This window comes from Chlorocebus sabaeus, chromosome 20 (genome assembly GCF_047675955.1).
Source record: "Chlorocebus sabaeus isolate Y175 chromosome 20, mChlSab1.0.hap1, whole genome shotgun sequence".
Lineage (NCBI taxonomy): Eukaryota > Metazoa > Chordata > Mammalia > Primates > Cercopithecidae > Chlorocebus > Chlorocebus sabaeus.
Window position 1 is genome coordinate 90,619,969 of NC_132923.1, and position 17,616 is coordinate 90,637,584.

Here is a 17,616-nt window from a genome sequence, read left to right on the forward strand (position 1 = left end):
GAAGAGCAAGTCTACCAACAGCATGGAGTCCTGGTGGCCCCAAAGCTTCACTCCAAAAGCTCCATGGAATGATTGAGCAACCAAACACTTCGCTGAGTTTCCAAGGGGCAAGAGTACAGCTGCCTTCAACTCCCAGGCCACTGAGGCCACTCCCCACTCAGGCCACCCATGGCCGTGAGGACACTGGCACTAAAAGCATCTTCAGCAGCAACCAGCAACTGACAGCAGACCCAGCTGCAGAGAATGCTGCCCCAAGTTCAAGTCTGAGACCCATGTACGTGGCAAGGGGCAGCCAATGTGCCTCCTTCACAGGTAGAGGAGCCCCTTGCACACCACAGTACAACTATTGAGCAAACCCCACCAAGCCATTAGGCAAGAACCCACTTGTGCCAGTTTGCCAGGATATTTGAAGCTTCAGTGATCCTATCAGACACACCTGAAACAAACACCAGCACCCCCACCCCACACCTTATTCGCACACTGCTCCTGCCAAAAAGTGCCTTCTAGTCCTTGCATAGCTGATCCCTTCCTTCCAAGTTCCAGTGGCCAAGCCCCTACTTCTTGAACTGCTCTTATTCTCTGAAGTCCATGCTGCACTGTCCTATTTATTTTGGTTTACATAGGTCCTGCCCATAGCCAGCCCCAGCAAGCCTCCAAAACAGGAAGCAGCGCACAGGGCCCAACCTAAAGTAGAATATACTGTACTTCAGTATGAGCAAGGACTGCAAGGACCCAACCTGTCAGATCTAGGCCCAAGTGAGCCCAGGACTCTAAGGGAGGCCCAGAACACTCTACTGTTCTGTGACACTGGGCAGGGGACAAAGAGCAAAAGAGCAGGCTGCTAATTGCTGTTGTGTAGCCCTTTTTTCCAAACAGAGTCAAAAGGTCCCATCCAACCGGCTCTTTTGCTTTAGAATACCTTTTCCCACCAGGAAAACTGAGGTTATATTAGCTTCTAGTGACTACTCTGAGGACAAAGATTATATTAATCTTGTTCAATGCCTGGCACATAGTAAGTACTCATTAAAAGTTTACTGAACATACAAAAGAGGCATCTGGAGTTGGCTGTGTAACCCTAGAAACCAAGTCCTGGCTTCTTTTCTGCCCAAACAGAAAACCCCCCTTCCCTGTCCCCTTGAGTGCTCACCACTAGGCCAGGTTGCCAGTCTTCATCTTTAGAGGACCCGCCTTCAGGCTTTCTCTTGGCCAGCTGGCTGGGAGCCAAGCTCCTCCTCTGTAAGGGGAGAACGGAAACAGTGCCTGCAAGGATCCTGCAGCCTAGGCCTGTTAGACCCTGACCCAGAGCTACTCCCAGTCACCCCTAGGCCCACACTTACCATCCTGGGCCTAGGAGTTTAAAACGTCAAGTACCCATGAGCCAAAGGTCAAAAGCAGGCAGCGGCTAAGCGTGTAGGAGGACCAGGGTCTAATCAGCAGAGGGGGCTGCTACATTATTGAGAGGACCGGCTAATTAAAGAGGGGGCATGGATGGCGGGACTCCGTCCAGGAACTGGGGTTTGGACCCAAACTGTGAGAGTGTCCGTCCTCAGTAAGCCGAGACGAGAGATTAGGCCAAAGTGGAAGAGACCAAGCAGAGATTAGTGTGGGACTCGGGGAGGAGGCAGGTGGAGTCCCAGACTGGGCGGAGTGGAGTGGGGATGATGGTCCCAGACTAGGCGGAGGGGAGTGGGGATGATGGTCCCAGTCCGGGTGAAGGGAGGAGGTAGTTGCGCGGCGGGGCGGGGTGGGAGTGGGGGTGGGGGTGGGTGTGGGTAATCACTGGCCAGGAAAGAGAAGCTGTGGTGAAAGTCCGAGGCCTGGGTGGGGAGGGCAAGTCCGGAGAAAGGAGATTTCCCAGGGCTGGAGGTGGAAACCAGGATAAGACTCAGGGAGGTCGAGCAGGAAGCCACGCGGGGCCTGTAAAAGACCCAGGTTAGGAGGGGAATACCAGGAGGGGCTGAAAAGAGCGACAGAGATGGACGCAGACCCCAGCACCTCCCTCTCAACCTTCTTCTTCCCAAAGCGCGCGTTAACAGCCGCCTAGACTCACCGACCCGCCAAGACCAGGTCAATCGAACCTCCCGCCGCGCTGCTGTCGTATCACCCATTGGCTGTGTTCGATGAGTTCGGCCCTCGCGACCCAAGGAAGAGGCGGGAATAGTGCTGCGCCCAATGAGGAGTCTGGGCTGTGGAGCTGGAGAAGCTAAATTGACCTACTAGGAGGCGTGACTTACGTGGAAGGGCGGGGCCAACAGAGGTGGGCGGTTGGGCGAGAAGAGAGGGCCGGGGACGGGGCGGGGAGAGGGCGGGGAGGGAGGGGGAATGTGTGGGGCGAGGGGCGGGGCCCACAGAGGTGAGCGGTTGGGCGAGAAGAGCGGGGCGGGGAGAGAAGAGCTGGACTGGGCGGGGAGGGGCAGGGCCAACAGCGAGGGGAGATTGGGCTAGAGGAGCGGGGCAGGGCTAGAAGAGCTGGAATGGGCGGGGAGGAGCGGGGCAGAATTACTGCCTGCGATCTGGAATTCGGCCCCTGTCTTGGGCGTTTGTCCCAGGTCGGTGAGCTGTGGTCCCGCAGCTATGGAAGGGACGATTTACGCCACATTGAGCAGCGGAGGAGTTACCACCTGTTGTGGACAACTGGGGATTATGAAAGGCGGCACATTTCTGGGAGTTTGGATTGCATCTACAGTGGTGCCAGGTCTAGAGCAGAGGGCCGGGGTTGGAGTCAGGCCTCGCCCACCCAGAAAGTGGGGAGAGGCATTCGGCCCAGACTGCCACGTGGTGGACTCGGGCAGTGGGAGTCCCCAGATGACGCGACTTTCTCGCTCAGGGATGTCTTGAAAGAAGCTGCCTTCCTCTCCAAGGCCAAACCGCGTTGGAGGAAGCGTGGTGTTTGGAGTCTTAGATTTAATCATCCAATCTCTCAAAACGTCAGTTTCTTCATATCTAAAGTGGCATTAGAATAGTACCTCCCCCCGAAGGTTATTCTGACAAGTAAATTAATGTGTTTAAAGCACCCAACAGTGGCATGCACAACCTAGGTTCTCACTAATAATGATAAGGGTGTATATATATAGTATTTACCACCAGGCATTTCTGAGCTTCTAAGATATAACAATTCATGTAATGCTCATGACTATGAGGTAGGTTTACTCTTGTCCCCATTTTGTAAGTGAGGAAACAGGCCTAGATAGGCTAGTAACTTGTCCAAGGTCACACACCTGACTATAGCTTAAACCATCCTCACAGGGTTATCAAGAATCCTGAGGTCGGGCATGGTGGCTCACACCTGTAATTCCAGCACTTTGGGAGGCTGAGGCGGGAGGATTGCTTGAGCCCAGGACTTCCAGACCAGCCTGGGCAACACAGAGAAACCCCATCTCTACAAAAAAATTAGCCAGGCGTGGTGGTGCACAGCTGTAGTCCTAGCTATTGCAGAGGCTGAGCTTGGAAGGATCTCTTGAGCCTGGAAGGTCAAGCTGCAGTGAGCCAAGATCGTGCCATTGCACTCCAACCTGGACAACAGAGCAAGACACTATCTCAAAACAAAGAATTCTGGAGAGAAATATCGTTTTAATTAAGTATTAATCGGTTGGGAGGCTGTGGCGGGCAGATCACTTTAGGTCAGGAGTTCGAGAACAGCCTGGCCAAAATGGTGAAGCCCTGTCTCTACTAAAAGCACAAAAATTAGACGGGCGTGGTGGCAGGCACCTGTAATCCCAGCTACTCATGAGACTGAGGCAGGAGAGTCGCTTGAACTCAGGAGGTGGAGGTTGCAGTGAGCCAAGATCACACCACTGCACTCCAGCCAGAACGACAGAACGAGACTTTGCTTCAAAAATAAATAAATAAATATTTCTGGTTCTAGTTTCCAGTAATAGCAAATAAATGTAGTCAGATTAACCCTCCCACAAATAACAATGACAAACTCTAGGGAAAAAAAATATTTTGAAAAACCAATTATTCCAGGGCACTGGACAGTGGCCAAATACAACTGCAACTGGTGAGATTAGAGAAGCTGTGGCCTCTTGCTTAGGGCATTCCCCAATCTGCAAGGAACTCTGGTGTGAAGACACAGCTTTATTACCTTGAGGTGTCAGAGAACAGAGTTTGAGGTAGGCAGGGCAACCAAAAAGTTACAGGAGAAATCCTAAAAAGGAGAGTATTGCAGAGGGGGTGAGCCCCAACATTTGGGTAAAACAAGTCCTCCCAATTCCTTGGTTGACTGCTTACGTATACTTGTGCAGGGGTAACAAGGAACCCAGCAAAAAAAAAAAAAAAAAGCAGCAGGTAGAAGGTAGAACTGGATGAAGATTTTAGCTTCTGCCCTCTGCTGCAGATGATTGATTTGGAATTAAAAATCTAGCCAAATTAGCTCCCTGCCAGAACAAAAGCTGTTCTTCAGAGGAAAATTCTGCAAAGGGCATAAGAAAAAAGTTTCGAGACACGATCTCACTGTGTTGTCCAACCTGGAGTTCAGTGGCACTATCACAGCTCACTGCAGCCTTGACCTCCTCAGCCTCTCAGGTAGCTGGAACCATAGGCATGTGCCACCATTCCTGACTAATTTTGTTAATTATTTGTAGAGTTGGAGGTCTCACTGTGTTGCCCAGGATGGTTTCAAACTCCTGAGCTAATCTTTCTGCCTCAGCCTCCCAAAGTGCTGGGATTATAGGCATTAGCCACTGTGTCCAATCTAGGATGAAAACATTCTATATATTGAGATGATGTGGCATTACAGTAGGTCTTTTTTTTTTTTTTTTTTTTTTTTTTCCCCAAACAGAGTCTTGCTTTGTCACGCAGGCTGGAGTGCAGTGGCGCCATCACAGCTCACTGTAGTCTTGACCTCCTGGGCTCAAGCAAGCCTCCCACCTCAGGTTCCCAAGTAACTAGGACCACAGGCATGCATGACCATGCCCAGTTAATTTTTTGATTGTTTGTAGAGACAAGGTCTCAGTATGTTACCCAGGGTGGTCTCAAACTCCTGGGCTCAAGCAATCCTACCACCTTAGCCTCCCAAAGTGCTGGAATTATAGGGGTAAGCCACTGTGCCCAGCCTTTAATTAAAAAATAAAATAAAATGAAAACAAAATACAGACAATTTAAAATCAACAAAAACAGTAGATTCATCCCCATCAAACTTGAAATACTAAGGAAAATTCTTCACACTAAAGAAAATAACAGGCTAGGCTTGATGGCTCATCCCTACGATTCCAACACTTTGGGAGGCAGAGGTGGGCAGATCACTTGAGCCCAGGAGCAGACTGGGTAACAGGGTGAAATGCTGTCTCTACAAAAAATACAAAAATTAGCCAGGCATGGTGGGCATGCCTGTAGTCCCACCTACTAGGGAGGCTGAGGTGGGAGGATTGCTTGACCCCGGGAAGTGGAGGTTGCAGTGAGCCCAGATCATGCTCTTGTACTCCATCCTGGGTGACAGAGCAAGATCCTGCCAAAAAACAAATTAACTGGGCATGGTGGTGTGTGCCTGTAGTCCCAGTTACTCAGGAGGCTGAGGTAAGGAGGATCAATGAACCCAGGAGGTTGAGGCTGCAGTGAGCTGTGACTGTACCACTGTACCCCAGCCTGGGTGACACAGTGAGACCCTGTGCCAAAAAATAAAAATAAAAATAGGCCAGGCATGGTGGCTCACACCTGTAATCCCAGCAGTTTGGGAGGCTGAGGTGGGTGGATCACAAGGTTAGGAGTTCGAAACCAGCCTGGCCAACACAGTGAAACCCCGTCTCTACCAAAAATACAAAAATTAGCCGGGTGTGGTGGCATGCGCCTGTAGTCCCAGCTACTTGGGAGGCTGAGGTGGTAGAATCACTTGAACCTGGGAGGTGGAGGTTGCAGTGAGCAGAGACTGCCCCATTGTACTCCAGCCTGGGTGACAGAGTGAGACTCCATCTAAAAAAATAAATAAATACATAAAAATAAAAATAAATGTCACCCAACAATCTACAGGAAGGAATGAGGATCACCAAAAATGGTAAATATATGGATGTGGTAGACAGAATAACAGCATCTAAAAGATGTTCATAGGCTGGGTGGCTCACACCTGTAATCCCAGCACTTTAGGAGGCCAAGGCAGGAGGATTGCATGAGTCCAGGAGTTCAAGACCACCCTGGGCAACATAGTGAGACCTCATGTTTACAAAAAATAAACAAAAATTATGGAAGTGTGGTGGCGTGGCGTGTTCCTGTAGTCCTGGCTGCTTGGGAGGCTACAGCAGGAGGATCACTTGAGCCCCAGAGGTTGAGCCTGCAGTGAGCCAAGATCACACCACTGCACTCCAGCCTGGGCAACAGAGAGAGACCCTGGCTCAAAAAAAAAAAAAAAAAGTTGGCCGGGCGCAGTGGCTCAAGCCTGTAATCCCAGTACTTTGGGAGGCCGAGACGGGCGGATCACGAGGTCAGGAGATCGAGACCATCCTGGCTAACACGGTGAAACCCCGTCTCTACTAAAAAATACAAAAAAAAAAAAAAAACTAGCTGGGCGAGGTAGCGGGCATCTGTAGTCCCAGCTACTTGGGAGGCTGAGGCAGGAGAATAGCGTAAACCCGGGAGGCAGAGCGTGCAGTGAGCAGAGATCCGGCCACTGCACTCCAGCCTGGGCGACAGAGTGAGACTCCGTCTCAGGAAAAAAAAAAAAAAAGTCATGCCTCAATCTCCAGAATCTGGAATGTGATAGTTTACATAGCAAAGGAGAATTAATACTGCAGATGGAATTAGTCTGTTAATTGTCTGACTTTCATTTTATTTTATTTTCTTGAGACAGAGTGTTGCTCTGTTGCCCAGGCTGGAGTGCAGTGGTGCAATCTTGGCTCACTGCAACCTCCGCCTCCCAGGTTCAAGTGATCCTCCTGCCTCAGCCCCCCTAGTAGCTGGACTTACAGGCACATGCCACCACGCCCGGCTAATTTTTGTATATTTAGTAGAGACAGTGTTTTGCCATGTTGGCCAGACTGGTCTCGAATTCCTGACCTCAGGTGATCCACCCACCTCAGCTTCCCAAAGTGCTGACATTGCAGGCATGAGCCACCACACCCAGCCGATTGTCTGACTTTTTGATGGGGAGATTATCCTGGCTTATCTGGATGGGTCCAGTGTAATCACAAGGGTCCTCATCAATGGAAGAAGGGGGCAGAGGAGTCAGTGTCACCTGGAAAATTGAAGGAAATGGATTATCCATTAAAGCCTCCAAAAAAGAACACAACCCTGCCAGCACCTTGATTTTACCCTAATGAGACATATCTTAGACCTCTGACCTCCAAAACTCAAAATTCATTTGTGTTGTTTTCCACCACTAATTTGTGTCAATTTGTTACAGCAGCAGTAGGAAACTTCTTTGGTTAATATAAAAGTCTGACTTTAAAAAAATTATTCTCTTTAAAAGACATGACATGTTAAAACAAACACTATAACTATATAACAAACACTATATACTGGTGTTTATAACATATATAGGTATGCTACATCTGAGAGCAATAACTCAAAGGACTAGGCCAGAGTGAAACCGCCTTTGCAAAAATTATAACTGAGGGAGTTATGACAGTGAGAGAGATCAGACCTAATCAATTCCATCTTCCTTCTAACCTTTAATCTGTCCTTGTTCATTCCTGGGTGTTGGGCAAACCAACTTTGGGAAGGACTTCAATTCATTGTTTGACTCTGAAACAAAATTGATAATAGCCTTCTCTCAAAAAGACCCCCTTCCTGCCTGGGGATAAGTCTGCCTTTGAGGGATAATATGGTTTCCCCACCCAAATCTCATCTTGAATTCCCACATGTTATGGGAGGGACACAATGGGAGGTAACTGAATCATGGGAGCAGGTCTTTTCCCGTGCTGATCTGTGATAGTGAATAAGGCTCATGAGGTCTGATGGTTTTATATGGGGGAGTTTCCCATAACTCTCTCTCTTTGCCTGCTGCCATTCATGTAAAACATGACTCACTCCTCCTTGCCTTCCAGCATGATTGTGAGGCCTCCAGCCACGTGGAACTGTAAGTCCATTAAACCTCTTTCTTTTGTAAATTTCCCATTGGTGGGTATGTCTTTATAAGCGGTGTGAAAATGGAGCAATACACAGGACTAACAAATTAGCTACCAGATTAGAAATTACAGTTTAAGGATCGTGCAACCTCTGGCTCCAAGAGGCTGAACCTCCCCAAATTACTCCTGGGGATAACATCACTATTGTAAACCCTAAGATCAGTGCCTGAGATATTTTGCAGCCCCTGCACTGGATGGATCAGCTGACGCCATCCAGACCAGTCATCTGGCTCACCCAGTGCTGCCATCCCACCCGGGAGCAAAACACAGTAAGAAAACCTCATTTTGACCCCTATGATTCCATCTCCAACCTGACCAATCATCACTCCCCACTTCCCAAGTCCCTACCTGCCAAATTATTTTTAAAAACTCTGATCCTTGAATGCTCAGGGAGACCGACTTGAATAATAATAAAACTCCAACTCCAGTCCTGGGTGTATTACTCTTTTTCTTTTCTTTTCTTTTCTTTTCTTTTCTTTTCTTTTCTTTTCTTTTCTTGTCTTGTCTTTTCTTTTCTTTTCTTTTGAGACAGTCTCACTCTGTCACCCAGGCTGGAGTAGAGTGGTGCAACTCGGCTCACTGCAACCTTTGCCTCCCCAGTTCAAGTAATTCTCCTGCCTTAGCCTCCTGAGTAGCTGGGATTACAGGTGTGTGCCACCATGCCTGGCTAATTTTTTTTTTTTTTTTTTTTTTTGAGACGAAATTTCACTCTTGTTACCCAGGCTGGAGTGCAATGGTGCAATCTCAGCACACCGCAACCTCCGCCTCCCTGGTTCAAGCAATTCTCCTGTCTCTGCCTAGCCTCCTGAGTAGCTGGGATTACAGGGATGTGCCACCATACCCAGCAAATTTTTTTTTTTTTTTTTTTTTTTTTGAGATGGAGTCTGGCCTTGTCACCCCGGCTGGAGTGCAATGGCATGATTTCAGCTCACTGCAACCTCCACCTCCTGGGTTCAAACAATTCTCCTGCCTCAGCCTCCCAAGTAGCTGGGATTACAGGTGCCTGCCACCACATCCAGCTAATTTTTGTATTTTTACTAGAGGCAGGGTTTCACCATGTTGGCCAGGCTAGTCTCAAACTCCTGACCTTGTGATCCACCCACCTCGGCCTCCCAAAGTGCTGGGATTACAGGTGTGAGCCTCTGCACCAGGCCTAATTTTGTATTTCTGGTAGAGATGGGGTATCACCCTGTTGGTCAGGTTGGTCTCAAACTCTTGATCTCAGGTGATTCACCTGCCTTGACCTCTCAAAGTGCTGGGATTACAGGCGTATCCCACTGTACCTGGTCCATAAAGTTTAAATTTTTAAGTATTTTTCATGTATTGGTCCTTTTATCATTTTAAAATATCCCTCTTTTTCTCTGGTAATACTCCTTTCTTGAAGTTTATTTTGCCTAATACTAATTTCCCACATTCCTTTGATTAGTGTTTACATGATGTATTTGCCCCAACCATCTACCTTCAATGTATTTGTATTTTTGTGTTTAAAATTCATCTCTTGACCAGGCATTGTGGCTTATCCCTGTAATCCCAACACTTTGCAAGGCCAAGGCAGGTGGATTGCTTTAGCCCAGGATTTCAAGACCAGTCTGGACAACATGGTGAAACCCCATCTCTATAAAAAAAAATACAAAAATCAGCCAGGTGTGGTGGTGTGCACCTGTAGTCCCAGCTAGTTGGGGGGCTGATGTGGGAGGATCACTTGAGCCCAGGAGGTTGAAGACCAGTAAGCCATCAATGCACCATTGTACTCTAGCCTGGGTGACAGAGTGAGACACTGCCTCAAAAAACTAAAACTAAAAATAAAATCCCTCTTGTAGACAGCACATGAATCTAGCTCTTTTTTCAGTCTGACAGTCTCTGTTTTTTAACTGCAGTGTTTAGTCCACTTACATTTAGTGTAATCATTGACATGTTTAGATTTAAGGCTTCCATTTGCTACTTGTTTTCTGTTTGTTTCATCTGTTGACAGAACAAGTTGACAAAAATTCAGCAAATATATAGAAGACTTGAACAATACTATCAAACATTTGATCAAATTGACACTTGCAGAATACCCAACAACTGAAGAATTGATGTTCTTTTCAACGGGGTAGGCAACATTCCCCAGATGGGCCACATTCTGGGCTATAAAACATGTCTCAATAAATTTTTAAAAATCAACAACTTACAAAATATGTTCTCTGAATTACATGAGAAATCAGTAAGAATAGACTTTCTAGAAAAGTCTGAAATATTTGGTAGTTAAACAGTATACTTCTAGGCTGGGTGCAGTGGCTCATGTCTGTAATCCCAGCACTTTGGGAGGCTAAGGCAGGAGGATTTCTTGAGACCAGGAGTTTGAGACCAGCCTGGGCAACATGGTGAGACCCTGTCTCTACAAATAAAAAATTAGCTAGGAGTGGTGGTACATGCCTTTAGTCCTAGCTACTCAGGAGGCTGAAGTGGGAGGATCACTTAAGTCTAGGAGGTTGAGACTGCAGTGAGCTGTGATCATGTCACTGCACTCCATTCTGGGCTACAGAGCAAGACCCTGACTCAAAAAAAGAAAAAAAGACTCCTACTTAACCCACAGGAAAAGAAGAAATAACAAAGGAAATTATAAGAATTTTATTTTATTTTTTGTGTTTTTAAAAATTTGAGGCTGGGTGTGATGGCTCATGCCTGTAATCCCAGCATTTTGGGAGGCCGAGGCAGGTGGATCACCTGAGTTCAGGAGTTCGAGACCAGCCTGGCCGACATGATCAAACCCCGTCTCTACTAAATGCAAAAATATTATCCGGGCATGGTGGCGCATGCCTGTAATCCCAGCTACTTGGGAGGCTGAAGCAGGATAATCATTTGAACTTGGGAGGTGGAGGTTGTAGTGAGCTGAGAGTGCACCACTGCACTCCAGCCTGGGCAACAAGAGCAAAACTCTGTCTCAAAAAAAAAAAAAAAAAAAGTTGAGACAGGGTCTTGCTCTGTTGCCCAGGGTGGAGTACAGTGGCTTGATCATAGCTTACTGCAGCCTTCAACTCCTGGACTCAAGTGATCCTCCCACCTCAGCCTCCTGCAATAGTTGAGACCACAGGTGTGCACCACCATGTTTTGCTATTAATAATTTTTTTTTTTTTTTTGAGACGGAGTCTCACTCTGTCGCCCAGGCTGGAGTGCAGTGGTGCCATCTTGGCTCACGGCAAGCTCCGCCTCCCAGTTTCATGCCATTCTCCTGCCTCAGCCTCCCGAGTAGCTGGGACTACAAGTGCCCGCCACCACGCCCAGCTAATTTTTTTGTGTTTTTAGTAGAGACGAGGTTTCACCATGTTAGCCAGGATGGTCTCAATCTCCTGACCTCGTGATCCTCCCGACTGGGCCTCCCAAAGTGCTGGGATTACAAGTGTGAGTCATCGCGCCCGGCCAATAATTTTTTAAATTTAATTTTACTTTTTAGTAGAGCCAAGGCCTTGCTTTGTTGCCCAGGCTGGTCTCGAACTCGTGGCCATCTGCCTTACCCTCCCAAAGTGCTGGTATTACAGGCATGAGACACCACTCCTGGCCTTAAGACATTTTTAACTGAGCAATAATAAAATACAATAGTAAAAATGTATACAGTGTAGATAAAGAATGCTTAGAGAGAAATTTATAGCTTATAAGAGAATAGAGGCTTAAAATCAATTGTCTAATGATCTAAGTTTCTACCTTAAGAAGCTGGAGGGCCAGGCACAGTGGCTCACTCCTATAATCCCAGCACTTTAGGAGGCTGAGGCAGGTGGATCACTTGAATCCAGGAGTTTGAGACCAGTCTGGACAACATGGCAAAACCCTGTCTCTACAAAAACAAACAAACAAACAAATATATATATATGTGTGTGTATTATATATGTGTGTGTATATACACATATATATGTATGTGTGTGTATATATATATGCATACAAAAATTAGTCAGGCATGGTGACATGCACCTGTGGTCCCAGCTACTCAGGAGGCTGAGGTGGGAGGATCGCATGAACCCAGGAGGCAGAGGTTGCAGTGAGCCAAGATCACACTGCTGCACTCCAGCCTGGGTGACAGAGTGAGACCCTTTCTCAAATAATAAAATAAAATAATCTGGGCAAGGTGCCTTACATCTGTAATCCCAGCACTTTGGGAGGCTGAGGTGGGTGGATCATTTGAGGTCAAGAGTTCAAGACCAGGTTGGCCAACATGGTGATACCCCGTCTCTACTAAAAATACAAAAATGTGGCCGGGTGCAGTGGCTTACACCTGTAATCCCAGCACTCTGGGAGGCCAGGGCGGGTGGATCACGAGGTCAGGAGATTGAGATTAAGATCATCCTGGCTAACACAGTGAAACTCCATCTCTACTGAAAATGCAAAAAATTAGCCGGGCGTGGCAGCGGGCACCTGTAGTCCCAGCTACTTGGGAGGCTGAGGCAGGAGAATGGTGGAGCTTGCAGTGGGCTGAGATCGCACCACTGCACTCCAGCCTGGGCAACTGAGTGAGACTACGTCTCAAATAAATAAATAAATAAATAAATAAAAATAAAAATAAAAATAAAAATACAAAAATTCGCTGGCTGTGGTGGGGCACGCCTGTAGTCCCAGCTACTCAGGAGGCTGAGGCAGGAGAATCGCTTGAACCCAGGAGGCAGAGGTTGCAGTGAGCTGAGATCACACCACTGCACTCTAGCCTGGGCGACAGAGTGAAACTCTGTCCCAAAAATAAATACATAAATAAATGTAAAAAATAAAAATAAAACGCAGAAGCTGTAGGAAGCTGAGCAAAGTAAATATAAAGTAGAAGGAAGGAGGCTGGGCATGGTGGCTCATGTCTGTAATCCCAGCACTTTGGAAGGCTGAGGCAGAAGGATCACTTGAGGCCAGGAGTTTGAGACCAGCCTGGGCAACATAGTAAGACCCTGTCCATACAAAATAAAAAATTAGCTGAAAGTGGTGGTGCATACCTATAATCTGAGCTACTAAGGAGGCTAAGGTGAGAGGATCCCTTGAGCCCAAGAAGTGGAGGCTGCAGTCAGCTGTGATTACATCATTAAACTCCAGCCTGGGTGACAGAGCAAGACTCTGCCTCAAAACAAAACAAAAACAAAAACAAACAAACAAACAAAACCAACCCCAAAGTAGAAAGAAGAAAATAATAAAGATCAAGTAAAATTCAATGAAATGGAAAAGAGAGAAACACTGAGAAAATTAACAAAGCCAATAGATGGTCCTTTAAAAAGATTAAGAAAATAGATACACTCCTAGCAAGATTAACCAAGAATAAAATGAAGAAGCACAAAGTATATATCAGGAATGAAAGGATGCCACTATAGATCCTACAGACATCAAAGGACAAAGGGAGGAGATCTGGGAAGATGATGGCTATGGTAGCAGCTTTTCAATCTCTTTGAATTCCCAAATAAAAACTGAGACAGCAAATGTATAGTTAAGGGAAAAAAAACAACAGGCCAGGTGTGGTGGCTCATGTCTGTAATCCCAGCACTTTGGGAGGCCAAAGCAGGTGGATCACCTGAGGTCGGGAGTTTAAGACCAGCCTGGCCAAGAGAGTGAAAATCCCATCCCTACTAAAAATTAAAAAAAAAAATAGCCAGGTTTGGTGGTACACCTCTGTAATCTCATCTACTCGGGAGGTTGAGGCATGAGAATTGCTTGAACCCAGGAGGCAGAAGTTGCAGTGAGCCAAGATCACGCCATTGCACCCCAGCCTGGGCAACAGAGTGAGACTCTGTCTCCAAAGTAAAATAAAATAAAATAATAAATTAATTAATTTTAAAAATAAAATGAGGCTGGACGTGGTGGCTCACATCTGTAATCCCAGCACTTTGGGAGGCTGAGGTAGGCAGATCACGAAGTCAGGAGATTGAGACCATCCTGGCTAACACGGTGAAACCCCGTCTCTACTAAAAATACAAAAAATTAGCCAGGTGTGGTGGCGGGCACCTATAGTCCCAGTTACTCGGGAGGCTAAGGCAGGAGAATGGCATGAACCCAGGAGGCAGAGGGTGCAATAAGCCAAAATCGGGCCACTGCACTTCAGCCTGGGCGACAGAGCGAGACTCCATCTCAAAAATAATAATAATAAAATAAATAAAAAATAAAATGAAATGAAATAGCAGGTGAGTGAAAGGAGCCCACAGTGGGAAGGACTAAAGGGCAGGAACAGGTCTGGTTCCCTATAAACTGTCAAAACTGACCCACGAGGGCTTCCTTCTATGACCATGCCCCACACTGAGGATAAATTCCTGGGAGAGAGGATGTGCACAGTGGCTCCTGCCTATAATCCCAGCACTTCGGGAGGCCAAGACAGAAGGATCACTTGAGCCCTGGAGTTTGAGACTAGCCCAGGCAACATAGCAAGACCCCGTCTCTACGAAAATTAAAAAAACTGGGTGTGGTGGCACACACCTGTGGTCCTGGCTACTCAGGAGGCTGAGGTGGGAGGATCACTTGAGCCCAGAAGGTGAGGCTGCAGTGAGCAGAGATACTGCTACTTGCACTTCAGCCTGGGTGACAGAATGAGACACTTAATCAAAAAATAAAAATAAGAAAGAAAATAGCTCTGAGTGGAATCAATATGTAGTAGGATGAGGACAACAGAGGAAAAATGAGGAGCTAAAGACCGACATGGAGGAGGGGAACAGAGCCAGGAAATTGCAGAAGGGTGCCACAGGCAACAACAGATGAGGGAGCTCTATAATGTTATAAAAACTCTCCGGAACCTCACCTCATTCTTTCAGTTCAAAAAAACTAATTTCACATAAAATGAGCAATAGAAAAGTAGCAAAGTCAAGGCTGGGTACAGTGTCTCATGCCTGTAATCCCAGCACTTTGGGATGCATAGGCAAGCGAATCACTTGAGGTCAGGAGTTCGAGACCCGCCTGGCCAACATGGTGAAACCCCGCCTCTACTAAAAATACAAAAATTAGTCGGGCGTGGTGGCTACTTGGCTCCCAGGTACTCGGGAGGCTGAGGCAGGAGAATCGCTTGAACCCGGGAGGCAGAAGTTGCAGTGAGCTGAGATCGTGCCACCACACTCCAACCTGGGCAATAGAGCGGGACTGTCTACAAAAATAAAAAATAAAAAAAGGGTTGGGCGTGGTGGCTCACGCCTATAATCCCAGCACTTTGGGAGGCCGAGGTGGGTGGATCACGAGGTCAAGAGATCAAGACCATCCTGGCCAGCATGGTGAAACTCTGTCTCTACTAAAAATACAAAAATTAGTTGGGCGTGGTGACATGCCTGTGACACATGCCTGTGGTCCAGCTACTAAAGAGACCGAAGTGGGAAGATCACTTGAACCCAGGAGGTCGAGACTGCAGTGAGCTGTGATCACGCCACTGTACTCCAGCCTTCTTAAAAAATAAAAGAACCAGAAGAATAACATTACTACAGACAATGAAAGTGCACCAAAAAGATGTGCCACAAAACATATCAAAACTACAAACAAGCTAAAGGACACCAAAAAAATGATATAATACATGAAAGAACATACATCAGAATTAGAAAAACTCAGAAACGAGATGACAGAACTAATTCTGAAAGGAATGAGGAAAGAACTGGATATACAAGAAAAAATCATTGTAGAAATGAAGACTAGGGCTGGGTGCAGTGGCTCACGCCTGTCATCCCAGCACTTTGGGAGGCCGAGGCAGGAAGATCGCTTTGAGCTCAGAAGTTCAAGACCAGCCTGGCTAACATGGCAAAACCCCATCTCTACAAAAGAAAAAAAAAAATTAGCTGGGTGTGGTGGCTTGCACCTGTGGTCCCAGCTACTCAGGAGGCTGAAGTAGGAGGATCGCCTGAACCCTGGAGGTGGAGGCTGCAGTGAACCGACCACTGCACTCAAGCTTGGGTGACAGAGCAAGATCCTGTCTCAAAATAAATAAATAAAATAAAATAAAATTATAGAATTAAGGCACCATTTTGCAATCTCCAATGAATTAATACAGGCAACACTTGAAAAAATCACAAGCATAGAGAAATTAGATTTATATGCCTTCTCTTTTTCTTTCTTTTTTTTTTTTGAGATGGAATCTCACTCTGTCACCCAGGCTGAAGTCCAATGGTATGATCATGGCTCATTGCAACCTCCACCTCCCAGGTTCAGTGATTCTCATGCCTCAGCCTCCCAGTAGCTAGGATTACAGGAATCTGCTACCACACCTGGGTAATTTTTGTATTTTTATTTGAGACAGGGTTTTGCCATGTTTGGCAGGCTGGTCTCGAACTCCTGACCTCAGGTGATCCACCTGCTTCGGCCTCCCAAAATGCTGGGATTACAGGTATGAGCCACTGCGCCCACTGATTCATATGCCTTCTAATGTCTTGCCAAAGTGATCAAATCAGAGTTTAATCCAGCCTCTGGATCCAGCTACTAATTTGCAGGACATAGCAAGGACACAGAACATTTAGAACTGCATCATAAGTATGTAATCAGCAAAATCCAGACTGCAGTAAATTCTGTTAGTCAGATAGCCCAGAATCTTCAACAAACAAATTGTAAGAAATTAAGAGTCTGGGCACAGTGGCTCATGCCTGTAATCCCAGCACTTTGGGAGGTCAAGGCAGGCAGATTGCTAGAGATCAGGAGTTTGAGAATAGCCTGGCCAACATGGTGAAACCCTGTCTCTACTAAAACCACACACACACAAAAAAAATAAAAATAAAAATTAGGCAGGCATGTTGTCATGCACCTATAATCCAGCTACTCAAGAGGCTGAGGTAGGAGAATCGCTCAAACCCAGGAGACAGAGGTTGCGGTGAGCCAAGATTACACCACTGCACTCCAGCCTGGGCGACAGAGTGGAGACCGTGTCTCAAAAACAAAAACAAAAAACAAGAAAATGTTATGGTTTTTTTTTTTTCTTTTTTCTTTTTTTTTTTTTATACAGGGTCTCACTCTGTAGCCTTGGCTGGAGTGTGGTGGTACGATCTTGGCTCACTGCAACCTCTGCCCTCCCTGCAACCTCTGCCTCCTAGGCTCAAGCGATTCTCCTGCCTCAGCAGCTGGGATTACTGGTACCTGCCACCACTCCCAGCTAATTTTTCTTTTTTTTCTTTTTTTTTGAGATGAAGTCTGGCTCCATCGCCAGGCTGGAGTGCAGTGGCGAGATCCCGGCTCACTGCAACCTCCACCTCCTGGGTTCAAAAGATTCTCCTGCCTCAGCCTCCTGAGTAACTGGGACTACAGGCACACGCCACCACGCCCAGCTAATTTTTGTATTTTTAGTAGAGACGGGGTTTCACTCTGTTGGCCAGGATGGTCTCGATCTCTTGACCTTGTGATTTGCCCACCTTGGCCTCCCAAAGTGCTGGGATTACAGGCATGAGCAACCATGTCCGGCTTAATTTTTTGATTTTTTGTAAGAATGAGGTCTCACTGTGTTGCCCACGCTGGTCTTGAACTCCTGAGCTCAAAAGATCCTCCTGCCTCGGCCTCCCAAAGTTTTGGGATTACAGTCATAAGCCACCACACCTGGCCGGAAATGTTATGAACAACATTATGCCAATAACATCGACAATTTAGATAAAATAGACAAATGTTTTGGAGAAAAAAA

General features: G+C 46.8%; 1 protein-coding gene across 3 annotated transcripts in view; it reads right to left on the minus strand.

The window, feature by feature from the left end:
• RAD54L (RAD54 like) overlaps positions 1–2,209 on the minus strand; it is a 31,997-nt gene extending 29,788 nt beyond the window's left edge. For 2 of the 3 annotated variants that reach the window (XM_037999172.2, XM_007978904.3), the window contains exons 1-2: positions 1,338–2,043; positions 1,148–1,234 (exon numbers count right to left, since the gene is read on the minus strand). In XM_037999172.2, the coding sequence (XP_037855100.1) occupies positions 1,148–1,234; positions 1,338–1,340 (90 nt within the window). In that variant the 5' untranslated portion in view covers positions 1,341–2,043. The other variant, XM_037999177.2, reaches the window with a different exon arrangement.
• Between the last annotated feature and the right edge of the window lie 15,407 nt (positions 2,210–17,616).